This window comes from Neltuma alba, unplaced genomic scaffold (assembly GCF_004799145.2).
Source record: "Neltuma alba isolate B1F8T4 unplaced genomic scaffold, ASM479914v2 tig00011224_pilon, whole genome shotgun sequence".
NCBI lineage: Eukaryota > Viridiplantae > Streptophyta > Magnoliopsida > Fabales > Fabaceae > Neltuma > Neltuma alba.
Window position 1 is genome coordinate 217,823 of NW_021635946.1, and position 15,088 is coordinate 232,910.

The 15,088-nt window shown below is 33.7% G+C and overlaps 1 protein-coding gene across 1 annotated transcript; it reads left to right on the forward strand.

The window, feature by feature from the left end:
* The first annotated feature begins 4,236 nt into the window (after positions 1–4,236).
* Positions 4,237–9,207, forward strand: LOC114762591 (probable WRKY transcription factor 2). The gene is made up of 6 exons (XM_028952091.1): positions 4,237–4,565; positions 5,256–5,763; positions 7,096–7,281; positions 7,387–8,123; positions 8,207–8,371; positions 8,503–9,207. Exons 2-6 carry the CDS (start codon positions 5,299–5,301, stop codon positions 9,074–9,076), a joined length of 2,127 nt encoding a protein of 708 aa, XP_028807924.1. The 5' UTR covers positions 4,237–4,565; positions 5,256–5,298; the 3' UTR covers positions 9,077–9,207.
* The last annotated feature ends 5,881 nt before the right edge of the window (positions 9,208–15,088 follow it).

Consider the following 15,088-nt stretch of genomic DNA (forward strand, 5'->3'; position numbering starts at 1 on the left):
GTAGCACATTGCATACATTACTATGGTTACACATCACAATATAATTCAAGCTACATGCATACATACATACTTGAGTATTATGTACTTGCCATGGAAAAACATAACATCATAACATAACATATCATCTCAACCTTGCATAAACCAAGGTATACATGCATGGAGGCATCATGGCATAACATCATAACACATAGCAATGAACATACAATGTATAGTAACTCTAACAAGCAATGGAATGCAAAAGCTACCTTGTTGGCTTTCATATTAATTTTATGAAAATCCAATTCCTTCCCATTGAACTTGACTTGGCCAAACCATAGGGATAAATAGGTTCAAAATTTTGCTTCCAATATCCCTTTCTTGGTATATATCTACACTAAATCATCATTTAAACTCATTAGAAGCATCAAATTGAATTGAAACATCTTCCCTCCTACATTTCTCAATTTGGCCGAACCATATATATAATTATAAGGAAAAGAATTCTCAACAAAACTAACATGTAATCACTAAATCCTTAACCTCTAACCATGCTTAATCTTAACCATACTTCATCTAAATCATTCCCTATCATTTTGATAAAATTTGGGTAGCACTTCCCCTTAGGAAAATGACTTTCCATCATTATTAAAATAACACAAAACCCACATATCATTATTATACTTGAAATAGGAGAGTTGTAGAAGCTTACCTTGCTTCCAAATGACTTTCTCTCACTAGAAATCTTCTCTTTCTCTCTCTAAACGAAAATTTGCAAGAGGTTTCCTATTTGAAGGGCTTCACACAAAATGAACATGTGGGAGGGGGTATTTATAGGCTTTCTTTTTCATTAATTCCACATTTGCCCTTCTTGCATAAGACTTAATCTTAGCCCTCCAATTTTTACCTCTTTCCACATGTACAAATCTTAGGCTATGTGACTTAATATGTCGACACTTAGATGGTGAGTCACTAGGGCTTATGTCATCTTTCTTATCCATTAAGATTAATTAGGCTTTAACCAAGGTTAACTCTCTTAATTCCTTGATTAACTTGGCTAATTACCCTTCTAGAAACTTTTGACTTTTCAAAGATAGATGGTTAAATCCTAGCCATCCAATGAACCATGTTTGCCACATGTCACGATCCTACGGAAGATGACTTAACCATAATCATTTTACTTATCCCTAATTAAATTTTAATCTAACTTGATTTAGTATTTTCTTTTCTTTTTTCTTTTTATTTTCTTTTTTCCTTTCTTAGCCAATTTGGGTGTGACATGTGTCCTTGACATTTTGTCAGAAATTTTACCACCCCGGTTGTCCTGACAGTCTACTGAGTAGTAATATAATATTGGTTTATTTTATTTGATAGCCGAAAAATTCTAGTATCTCAGAATTCTTATATCAGATCACCATTAATTATATCTCAGTAAAGGAAACTTTCTTGATTAATTTCATAATTTTTCTCCCCATATAACTCTTTAAATTGCCGTTTCCGTAAAAACAAACAATCTACCGATATTAATTTAGTTTTAAATTCAATTAAAGCTAACCTCCTTATCATTTAGGATTGGAAATAATTTTATAAATCTCCATAATTCCTAAATAAATTTCTTTTAATTTTTCATAATTTTTTGAGATCTCTAGGTATTTTTAATAATTGATATTGGCCAATAAAAGGCACATATATGGCGCCACCTTAGAGGAGTAGAGGGAAAAAAAATAGTCAACACTATTGACCAATTAGTCACATAGTAGAAATTTTGCTCTATCGGGTAGATAGAGAACTGTCTAACACTTACCAGTATTGCATTCTAATTTTTCTATTGCCCATAAAATATCTTCTGGTGACTCATATGATGACTCATCACCCTCATAAATGAAGCACATGGGAAAGAAGAAGAGAATTCAAGTTGAACTTGTCTTCCTCAAAATATTTGAGATATTTTCTAACTTTGCCTCCTAATTAAAAGACATTAATTATTTAACATTTGACTGGAGCATTTTATCCAATCCTGAACTCCAAAAATTCATCTATTTATATCATAAAATTTGTTTAATTCAGTAGCAAATCTATGAATTTTCTCATATCATAACTCAGACCATAAGTATTTCTTTTTAAATTTCCCATACCAAACCCATAAACTGCAGTTTTGGCCTTAAAAAATATTAAAGCCATTCTGCTGGCCTTTTAGGATTGAGACTAATTTTATAAATTCTATAGCCTCTTAGATCATACATCCCTATTTTACCATAATTTTTTGAGATTTCCTTATGACTCAAACAATTAAATCTACCTCTACATCTCAAACTGAGCCATAAACTTATAAATTCCTTTTAAGTCAACTCAAGGGCATTTTCATCATTTCTCCTCATATACAGGTCTTAAAATGTCATTTTTCATTTTCTGGAATTTTCTAGAATTTTTTGGGTATTACTTCCATTTTTACCCATTCCTAGCCCGAAACTTTTCAAAATTACGGTTTTGCCCTTGGTCAAGTAAACTTCATAAATCACCCTATTATGGCCTCTATCATAACCTTTGGTCTGAACTAACCTCTTTTCTCATTTCTGGGCCTTGAGACTTCACTGGAGCCTCTAACTTTCTTTACATTTTAGTTTCTAGAACTTTCTCTATTTACAGTTTAATCCCTGCAACCCTTCAACATTCCTTTTACATTTTTGGGACTCCTGCTTATAGGGATTTAGTAGCCTACTTATCTTAGGCTAATCCGTGTATTCTTAGGCCTAAAACTTGGGGTGTGACAGTAATTAAAGGAGTACATTGAAGAAAAGCAAAAGTTATGATCCAATTGAATATGAAAACATTGATATGGTGGATTTTTGGGTGGCTGAAGAAGATCCCATTCCGGAGTTTGATGATAGAGATGTGACTACATTTGAAATTGTCCTTAACAATGAGGGCATTGTAAATTCAACAACTCTTGAAAGGGCTAATGAAGATTTATATATATAATTAATACTCTATTCTTATACAAATATGTAATTATTTGCATAATCATTAATATTGATCATAGTGTTACATAGGTGATAGAGATATGAACATTGCTGACCCTCCACCTTTACAAGATGATGTTATTGCTCCTGCTTTTCCTCGTCCAGTTGTTGACATCTCAGTCCATGCTAATGATCTTAGCAATGATTTTGATTTTCCATAGTGAAGATATACATTTCATTAATGTTTGCTTGGTACTATTAAACATTTAAACTATCTTTGGAGCTTCTCATCTTTTTTTTAGTGATTATTATTTATGATTTTTGTTTTATTTTAATATTGTGAATTAAATTATATTATTTTAATATGACCGGTTCGACCCCGATCCGACCTCGGTCTGACCAGTAACCCTTGACTCACTGCTTTAACTGGTTTAATTCCCCGTTCGGTTTTTTATTCCTTGGCTAGAACTACTGTTTGATAGAACATTTAACATGTGCAACTACTATAAGGACTACTTTAAAAAAATAAATAAATATGAGAGACAAAATTAATTAGGGTCTTATATTTAAATCTTAATTAAATATCAAACTAACTCTTATATTAAAGACTCAAGGTGATATTTGATTGTGGGACTAGCCCAACTGTCATGTGGGTATTGCATATAATAGAAAGATTAAATCTAATATAAATATTAAAACAAAAGTATAATTATGGAGGAAAATTTTCTACATTATTATCTGTATAGTGAAATATTATATATAAATATAGAGAGAGAGAGAGAGAGGGGATAACGGATTGCCACTAGAAACCGGAAATCCGAGGTGCGTGCGATGTGAATTAGATGGAAAGGAATGAGAATAGAGTGGTTAGGCTAAGATAAATATGAAATGGCAATCTGTGGTTAAGCTTAAGAGTTTAATCTGACATCCCAGGACAGCTTTACACATAATTAAACTTAACCAAAACAGATAACTATTAACTCGCCCCTCTTTCTCCAACACGCTGCTTCATTCTCACACAAACAAACACAAGCATCTATCTATTATATTTATAAATTAAATTATTATAAATACTTACATACTTGTACGCGACAATTAATGTATTATTATTATTTATTAAACAAAACCAGTAAGTGACAAATTACTGGCTTTTAAAATCAAAATTAATGATTATTCACGGAACCAAACTGCGTGCGAGTGTCTGAAAAAGATTAAAGATCCAAGCTTTTCTCTCTCTCTCTCTCCCTCCCATATATCTGTCAAAGATTCCATCCATTTTCTGGTCCACCTCCATTACACATTCATCTCTCCTTTTCCCCTCCACCTTCCCCACAAAGTCCTTCTCGCTTTTGCTTTTAATTATTTATTAATAATAATGCTATAAAAATATTCAATTTCTTTTTGTAGCTATTCTCCTTCTTCTTCCACAGCATAATCATTTCAATTTGGGGATGTAAATTCGAAGACACAGAGGTATCTTTCACAGACCCAGAAGAAGGATACATCATACGTTTACTTGCTTTTTTTCCTCAGGTTTCCTTCTGAAGTTCAGAGGAAAGGGAAGAAACAAAGCAACAATCAATTTTTCTGGATCTGGGTCGGGTCAGAGTCGGTTCTCTCGCTGCCCTGGTATGCTTCTCCCTCTGCCCTGCCTTGTTGATATTGTTTTTCTGAATCCTATTGCCTTCCACTCAGCAATTAATCATTTTGCCTTTTTTATTTATTAATTTATTAATTTTGGTTCCTTCTGTCTTACACAATTTGTGTGTTGATGTAATATTGGGAATTCTATCTCTCTCTCTCTCTCTCTCTCTCTCTCTCTCTCTCTCCCCCCCTTTGCTACCTTCCACCTCCTTACGTGGATGGTAATCTCAAATAAATGTTGTTCATCGACATTTCGCGACCAGTATTTGCTTCCTTTACTCATTTCATCGTATTTCGGTATATTGTTTTCCTTCTGTAAGAGCGGATGATGCCCTCGTTTCCGTATGAATAGATCTTAAATTTTAGTCTTTCTGGAATTACTTTTCCTTTTTCTGGGGCTGTGGGTATTGAAATTTATGGATGAAACTTCCAATGGTATTCTTACGATCTTGAATTACATTTCTTTCTTACGATCTTCAATTAGTGCTCTGTTGAGGTCGTCTTTAGCTTCCTTCTGCTTCTAGTTAAACGAAGTTCATATTTGATTTCATACTCACGCATATGAACAGTTTTAGTTCCATTTTTTTATGGGTAATGGCTAGGGAATTATAGTGTCATTTTATATTTGTTAATGTTAGCTTTCTTCATTGTTTTTGTCATTTATGAACCTTTCAGAAATACGATGTTGCAGTCTAGGTGGTCCTAAATTGAGGTCTTCATGGCTGGGATTGATGATAATGTTCCTTTAACTAGCGACTGGGGTCCTCCTAGTCCGAGTCCAAGAACCTTTTTCTCCAAAATGCTGGGTGGGGATAATCTTACAAGACAAATCTCAGAGCCTCCTGCAAGTGGTAGAACTGAAGAGCCCTTTCTGCAACAAAATCAAGAGCTCATTATGAGTGGAAATTTAAACACAAGAGATACAGCACCACAAGATGACGCTTCTGATGGCCAATTAACTGACACAACTTCTTTGTCTGAGAACAAGTCTAGCTCACGTGGAAACCTTGTTGAAAGAATGGCTGCTAGAGCTGGATTTAATGCCCCAAGGTTGAATACAGAAAGCATTAGATCAGCTGATCCTACAATGAATTCTGATACTCGATCTGCTTACTTCACCATACCACCTGGCCTCAGTCCGACCACACTTTTGGAGTCTCCAGTGTTCCTTTCTAATTCACTGGTGAGTGAGCTCTGAATCTAAAGCATCACGTGCAATATTTTTGTTTTGTGGTTGGTTTATCAGTCCTCGCTTGGTATTTGAGTTGGAAATGTATTCTTGTGACGTGGATTAGAAGATGTCTCTCTGAAATTGAGTTCTGATGCAAAATAATCTGTTGTTGGTTTTCCTGGATGCTATTGATTACAAAGGAACTGTTTTTATACCTTGATGTGAGCTGCTTGATTTAGAATTATGATGTGATATCCATTCCCTCTTACCTTCTGGCGCATCAAAATAATTTCAGAACAAGAATCGATTGTTATGTAAATTTTATAATTGGTCTATTGTTAGTTAATGTTAGTTAATAATTTTTCTGTTGGTTTAGATTCACTAGCCGTTACTTATAAATAGAAACTATCCTACTCATTTGTACCTGTTATGTTGTTTGGTTGTTCAATGGAAATGCAATTCAGCTCTCTCATCTTCTGATTCTCTCGATTCCCCTCTGTTTCCCTCTCCTCTCTCTCTCTCTCTCTCTCCCCCCCTTTGTTTCTCTTCTTCCATGACAAGTACCAAGTGGTATCTAGAGCCTGAGGTTCACTAGCGTTAGAAGTGCGCTGCTGAAAAGTGCAAGTGTCAGTTATCCCTCATCATACAAATGTCTGATAGGATAGGACACTTAGAGTGGCTGAATATTTGACACTTTTATACATTGCCAATGTAGTTTTTGGTGGAGACTTGGATGCTTCTTCCCAATTAAGACATTGGCCTTAATGGGTAACTTGAGTTTTCATGGCTTGAATTTTGACTGGTTACAGTTCATGAACTTTCTTGCTTGCCTCTTTCTGTTATTTTCTTCCAACACACGTTAGGGCTGAAAATTTCATTAGAGATATGGTGCATGCTCAAGATGTGATATGAATAACTCTTTTATGGTATCATAACTTAGCACAATCGCTTCAACGAGTTATAGAACAGGGTCTTCTGATGAATGGTATTTTCAGTTGATAAATTATTGATAGAGTATAATAACGTCATGTGATTCATGTAGCCAGGCTCACTTTTTGTGATAAGACTTGCTGTTATTGTTGTTATAGTAATAGTATCTTGGTACTATTTCCCTCATTTATGATGAGCAAAAAGTGTTATGATTTTGCGCATACATCATACTCCTGTACGTGGCATCCAGTAAAATGTCAGAGTCCTCAGCTAGCATAGCTATGCGTTTTTCTTGTTTCAATATACTTTCGACCAGATATACCAGCAGTCATCATGTTAATATTTGGGAAGCTAAAATCCAATTTGCCAAAGTTGTTTATTCCCCTACTGAATTAAGAAACTGTCTAATTGCAGGCACAACCGTCTCCAACAACTGGAAAATTTCCATTCATCTCAAATGGCAACTTCCGGGGGTTAGAGCCGAACTCTGGTGCTCCTGAGAAAGCTAAAGTTAACAACTTTGATGACATTTATGCATCATCATTTGCTTTCAAGACTACAACAGATTCGGGCTCTTTCTATAATGGCGCTGCTAGAAAAGTAATCATTTACATTTTCATTATCTAAATAAAGTTAATTTACCTTCTAATGCATTATTGGACAACTATGTAAAGGCGATGACACAGTTTTATATCTTCTCCATAGATGAATCCGACCACGCTGCCAGAACAACATCTTACTAATGAGGTCTCAGCTCCAGATTTGACTGATCCTCCCACTCAAAATGATAGTAGAGCATCAGTCGAGGAACCAGCAGATGAAGAGGGAGGTCAAGGAGGAAATGGAGATTCACAGGCTACGGGTGTTGGGGGCACACCATCTGAAGATGGGTATAACTGGAGAAAGTACGGACAGAAACAAGTAAAAGGTAGTGAGTATCCACGAAGTTACTACAAATGTACGGCTACAAATTGTCCGGTAAAGAAGAAAGTGGAACGATCTCATGAGGGCCACATAACAGAAATCATCTACAAGGGGAATCACAACCATCCAAAACCGCCCACCAATCGCAGATCTGCAATAGGGTCTGTTAACCCCCTCTCTGAAATGCAAGCGGACGTATCTGAAAGTACTGAACCACATGGTGGGGGTGATGGTGAACTAGGCTGGGCAAGCAGACAAAAAGGAAATACAGCTAGTGATGCTGATTGGAAGCATGAGAACCTTGAAGTGACCTGTTCAGCAGCAGCATCTGGGGGCCCTGAATTCGGCAACCAGTCCACCAATTTGCAGGGTCAGAATGGTACCCAATTTGAATCGGGAGATGCAGTGGATGCCTCTTCTACCTTCTCTAATGATGAGGATGATGATGATAGGGGCACTCATGGCAGTGTATCAGTAGGTTATGATGGAGAAGGAGATGAATCAGAATCTAAAAGAAGGTATCCATTGTTCTCTTTTTAATTTCTTAATAAATATCATCTCTGTCAATTACTAAAATCAACGATATGTATTATCTTCCTAGAAAACTGGAATCTTATCCAAATACAGCAGAATTGAGTGGAGCCACTAGAGCTATTCGGGAGCCTAGAGTAGTTGTTCAAACTACCAGTGAAGTGGATATCCTTGACGATGGATATCGCTGGCGTAAATACGGACAAAAAGTAGTCAAAGGAAATCCCAATCCCAGGTGAGCATTTCTTTACAGCTGTATCTTGTCATGTATAAACATGCTTATATAGAAATGCGCACAAACACTCATCCGCATGTATGTACAACATAGTTGAGAATGGATGAGATGAGAGATGGGTTTTGGTGCAGGAGTTACTACAAGTGCACCAACGTAGGTTGCACAGTAAGGAAGCACGTGGAAAGGGCCTCACATGACCTGAAATCTGTGATCACTACATATGAAGGAAAGCACAATCATGATGTTCCTGCCGCTCGCAATAGCAATCAAGGCAATGCTGTAGCTTCTAGTGCTACTGCTCAAGCATCTTCTGTTATTCATAATCACAGAGCCGAAGTTTCACAACTTCATAGCAGTATTGGGAGGCTTGAGAGGCCTGTTTTGGGCCTGGGTTCGTTCAACTTACCCGGGCCCGGGAAGCCCCAGCTAGGGCCTTCCAGTGGCTTTTCCTTTGGAATTGGAATGAATCAATCAGGCTTTCCCAATATAGCCGCCATGGCAGCTTTGGGGCCGGGCCAGCCCAAGCTTCCTGTCATGCCTGTTCATCCATTCTTGCCCAATCAAGGTCCACCAAACATGGGCTTCATGTTGCCCAAAGGAGAGCCCAATTTGGAGCCCATTCCAGACCGCGGGCTTAATGTGCCTGCTGGTTCGTCAGCATATCAAGATATAATGAGTCGGATGCCACTTGGACCTCATATGTAACATTTTCCATTCTTTGAATAGAAAAGAACTAATACATATTAACATATAAATGCGTGTGCTTAAGTTGCAAATTTATTAATTTGTGATTTACTAACTCTTAAGTTGTTGTTATAGATATATATAATTCATTATATCATTCCAACTCATTTGAGTTAGCTCAAACTTGGTTAGCCAGATGGCATTAACTAATGTTTGGATAGAGAAAAATATGGCAATAAAATACCATGATAAAACGATTGGGGGGGGGGGGGATTTTTCCTGGGAATTTAAGAGAAATTGCGGGATAAAAAAAGAGGTATGAAGTCCGCATATTTTCTCTCCAATACCTTCTTAATATTAGGGGAAGATATGTTCTTTCAAAATTTCCCCAAAAGAAAGAGACGGGGCTTATATATTGTTTTGTATGCATGTTTTGAAATTAGTTAAATTTTTTCTTTTGTGCTTTCTTTTGTTCCTATTTATACATAAAGAGAGAATATTTTCTTTCTATTTTCCTTTTCACTATTTTGTCTGCTACAATTTCTTTTCTTATTTTCTCTCCTTTCAAGCAAAGCCTCTTTTTTTTTTTTTTGTTCGTTCAAAGGATAGCTTAAGTTTGGGAAATTGGAAGGAAATCCCCAGTCGAGAAATTTATTAGGTAATGGTCCCTAAAATCATGTGAAGGACTAAGTTTCTTTAGAAGAAATGAGTATGCGCATGAAATGATCACGTTATCCTTGATGAAAACATTAAACCAAATTGTTCTTTGTTTTGGTTTTGCTTTATACAATTGCAAGTTGTAATAAGAATTGGCGATGTAAATAAAATGCGAGTGTGATATGATTTGGATTTACTAAATTGCTAACAATGTTGCTGTAACAAGAACCGTGAATGCAAATAATTTCACTTTTTTTTTTCTTTCTTATGTACAGACATATATATAGCCTACTTTCTATATATCTCTTTTCTCTACATCTCTCTAAACAGACAAAAAAACAAAAAAAAAATATAGAATAGACGTCAATAACATATTTTGTAGTAGTGTAAATAAAAAATTTAAGAGAATTGTGGGTGCATATGTTTGTGCATGTTCTGTTTTGGTTAATACGACTTCCGGTCCTAATTATAAGAGCTAGTTGACTAATTTGAGAAGATTAAAGAAAGAAGTTAAGTTAGTTATTTGTAACAAATAGGTGTTATCTTTCCTAAAATATTCTTACTAATCAAGTCTATGCTAGAATGATTATTTTGGAAAAAAAATGCATAAATATGAGAGACAAAGTGGACTAGGGTCTTATATTTAGGACTAAAATAAAATTCAAACAAGGTCTTATATTAAGGATCGGAGGTAGTATATTTCTTTGTGCGTGTATACATATACAATTTGTAATTATTTCATTTATGGCTAAAGTATACATTTGATCCTTTAACTTTATATAAAGTTTCAATTTGGTCCCTTAACTTTAAAAAGTACTTTTAGTCCTTTAACTCCAAAATTCTTAGTCTTCAATAATGATTTTTTTTGTAACAATTATGGTATTTTTGAATATTAAACTTAATATGTCAACATTTAGTAATGTTTTATAGCATTCAAGAGCTTAATATCATTATTTTTTTGTTAACACTTTTAGGGTTAAGGACTAAAAGTTTACTTTTAAAAGTTAAGGGACCAAAGTGAAACCTTGTGTAAAGTTAAAAGACTAAAGGTATACTTTAACCTTTATTTATTTATCATTAATTTACATTGGGCGTATAGTTTCAATTTCGCAAGAGGCTTATACCATGGCTATAAAGCAGTCATGGGAATTTTGGAAGGCAGATGGTAGAAGAACTAGGTTTTGGTGTTTGATAGCTGAGGTTCAACAAGAATAAAAATAATAACTCATCATATTCATCTTATTTATCTACATGTTTGTAATCAAGAAGAGGTGAGAAAATCATATAAATGAGAGATGCAAATTAGGAAGCGAGAGAAATAAGACAAGAAGAAGCTGTAAAGTTAAAATGGATGTTAAGCTAATAAATGTAAAATATAAAATAAGTAAAGTTTTTTCAGATCATAATCATCCTCTTCAAACCTCCTCTAGTTGTTCACCTACTTGCATCGCATGGAGGACTAAACACCATCTCAAAATTTTGAATTAGAAAATATTGAAAAAAACTGGGATTAATAATAATTAAAAAAAAATTAGCATTCAATTTGCAAAGCCAATATGCAAGAGGTGGAGACAATTTGAGATATACAAGAGATGATGTAAAAAATTACCTTAAATTAAAAACCCAATACGCCATGCAATATGGGAAGTTGGATGTACATTTCATCATTTTGAACAATTGGCAGAAAATTCAAAATTTTTTTCATGCTCAACAAATGGACTCAAAGGAGTATGACATTCCAATTTTTAATACTGGGATATAAGTAGCATTAAGGATATAAATAGAATTTATCGTATAATATTTAAATAGAGAAAATATGTCCAAAATAAGTTAAATATAAAGGATATAAATATAATATCAAATCATAATCTTAGAAAAGGATAGAAAATATTGAACTTAAGTGAGGTTAAGTTAAAATATAGATGAATTATTTTCTCACCCAAAAGATTTTAACTGTGTAGATACTAAACATGTTAGATAGTTGAGTTTAGTCTTTTAAATTTAATGGAAATATTATTAAATTAAAAAATTATGAAAGTGGATTTAGGGAATTATCAAGTCAAAACTCAAGATTTAGGAATAAAAGATTATAAAATTTGGATTAGGGATATAGGATTTAAATTGAGATTTCATTGAGAGAGATAAAAATAGAGAGCTACTTTCGCACAAACTTAGAGCAGTCTCGATAAATGAATGTTTGTGGAGTCGTTAACTATCAGATCGGTTGCAATTATTTGTCATCATGTTTGAGATATCCAACTCGCCTTTTTCAAAAACTGGATCATTGATTTATGTTTGTTTATTCAAGAGTGTACATATTGATACATTCTTTTTATTTCTTATTTCTTGATTGCAGGACCACTTGATTATGACATCATATCATTTGAAGCACTGGATTTTAGCCAAATATGTAATGCAAGTACTCATAAGGAATTATAATAATGAAAGAAAACAATCTAACCACTTTTATTGATCTCATCTCAAAATACAAGTTCAATTCTTGACGATGATCCTCCCAAGTGAAGCATCCATTTTAGCCTATTTTGTCCAGCTCTTTTTTGTACAGTTTGTGACTTCTTTTGGGCTGCTTTTTTTTTTTTTTGGGTCAAGTAAGCTTCTCATTTTGTTCTTTTGTGTTGCTCTTTATTTTGACCAAGCAAGTTCATTATTTTTGTTCATCTAAATCGACCATGTTTTTTGGTCAAGATCGCTCAGCGTTCATGTAATCTGTTATGAAACATCAAGTTCTACTATGCTAGAATGTTTTCTTCCCCATTGCAATTCTTACATCCTGACATAAACCCATCCAACAAATTAGACATTGGCTCTGCATGAATTTTGTGAAGGCAACCTGGAATAATGGTGTGGAACGTGATTTTACGTTAAGATTTATATGTTGAAAAGAGTCATGCGAAAGATACATCACAAGTCTTTGGTCATCCAAGTCAAAGATATATAGCAGAATATGATTTTTAAAGTATTAACTTGCTTGGCCCATCAATTGAGAAACCACTTCCCAAACTTCCTCCTAAAATGGTAATAAACCAATAATATGGAAAAGAGCTATATATTTTTGAACAAAGGGATACGATGGCAAGTTTCTTGTTTACAAGCATCAATCCTTCATTTAAATTGTAGGTAGAAAAGCAAATAATAAAGTTCATTGACCATCTTAAACATTATATTGCATAGTGGTAGATGAGTGCAATAGGAAACAAATAGGTAGGTCTCTGATCTAATTTTTATTGACTAAATAATCATACAAGTTAGTCAAGCAAAGAGTATTCTGTGTTGCATCTTATTTTATATCTAATTACTCATCGGCTTGTCCACATTGATCGAATATCATTGTATCTTAGCATACTTGAATGTCAGTCTCACAAAACTGCTCATGCAAAGTCATCAATTGAATATTCTTTAAAAAATTATAGATTAAGTTGTATAATGAGTCGAGTATATGTATTTAGGGTTAACATATCTTTGATTCTTTAAGTTTGCCCTTATTCTGCTCATGCAAAATAGTATAGGTTTTTATTGAATTATAATGACCTAATATTTTAAATGAAAAAAATTTTGAGGAACCAAAATCTATAACTTGAAATTTGAAGGAGTAAAATCAAAATGAAAGTATACTTGAAGGATTAAAAATTGTATTAACCCATATATTTATCTCGTCTTTTCAATTTAGGAAAAAAAAAAAAAGAATGCAAACACCGAGAAGTCAGCAAACTAATGCTCATATGCATAAGAGGTACCACCACTTATAATAATTGCCTGTAGTTACATTTCATTTGAAACTTTTGCTATAATTATCTTTGAAAATTAATCTGTCACCAATATATGCAAAATGATTTCTAAACAATAAAGCATGTTAGGTAAAAAAATACTGCATCACAGACAAGCAAGCTTATCTAAAAATTGCATGTTTTTATATATAGGTTTTCCTAACATGCAAGGCTTATTAATTGACCTTCCTGCACTGCCGCTTCAGTCTATAACACTGGATCATCATCAAAAAGAATTCAAAAGATAGCAAAATGTACTTACATGATTTTATATATAGATTTAAGAGTATCTTCACTTCTTATATAACAAAAATATAGTTTGATATTCAATTTAGTTCTAAATATAAGATTCCAATTCATTATGTCTTTCTTGTTTATCTTTTTTTTTTAAAGTAGTTTTTGTAGTAGTTACACATGTTAAAAATTAAATTAAATGATAGTTCTAGCAAATACACATGATTAACAAAAATATTCTAGAAAAAATAATACTTATTTATTACAAATAACTAACTTAACAAGTTTTTTAATCTATTCAAATCAGTCATTGAGTTCTCATATTGAGAACAAGAGGTAACGAAGCAGTGAAACATGATTGAAGCTCTTAAATCTGCGAGAAAGTAAGATGTCGAATTTGGGGTTACTCGCTTCGCTTTCTTCCCCCGTCGAAAATCACAAGCAACGAGAAACCAAGGGTCGAACTTATTGTGATTTGCTAGAATTACCTCAACCTTCAATGGACAAGCCTCTTTTGTGTCTTGTGGCAACAAAGCATTTGAGCAAGTAGAATCTTCACGTCCCTTTACGATCAAATTCGGATATTTAGTTTTATATACTTCTTATAATCAAATTCGTAAAGGTAGATTTAATTTTTTTAAACAAAGTAGAAGCACTAATACCAAAAGTTAATTAGAGACTAGAGAGTAAACCTGGTTTAAAAATATACATAATTCTCATTTAGTTGATTGAAAATAATTACCATATATAAATGTCCAATCAAATTGAGAGTGATAACTGGGTCTTGAAAGAGTAAACTAATTAATGATAGTTAGATCCCGACAAATTTTTTTCAAAAAATAAGTTGTAAATATCATTCAAAAATTGTGAATTCAAGAATTTCAATTGAAAGAAGACATTTAAATTTCAAAAATCTAACTTTCAGTTTGTAATTACAACTACTTAAATTGATATTTACAACTTATTTTTTTTTAAAAAAAATAGAAACCTAATTATCATTCATTCAAAATGCCATTCCATCAAACTAATACATGTAATATGTGTCAAGTTTGCGGGCTCAACCCGCTAACCTCGGGGTTAAGATTGGCAAAATGCCAAATGGCCAGTATACGAATTGTTTCAACCTATACCCATCAACGCCTGTTATTTATCAGCTTCCTGAGATGTTACAAGGATGAAACTGTTTATCATTTCAATCAACAACTTATTAGTGGAGTTAGGTCTTTTTAGCCATTTTGCACAACCAAAACCTACGGATTGACCCACATTACCACCACTACAAGTGCCCGTTAGTTATCAGTTTCTTCTCAAGGATATTTTACTGCACATTACATAAAAATTCATGACTAAAAACACA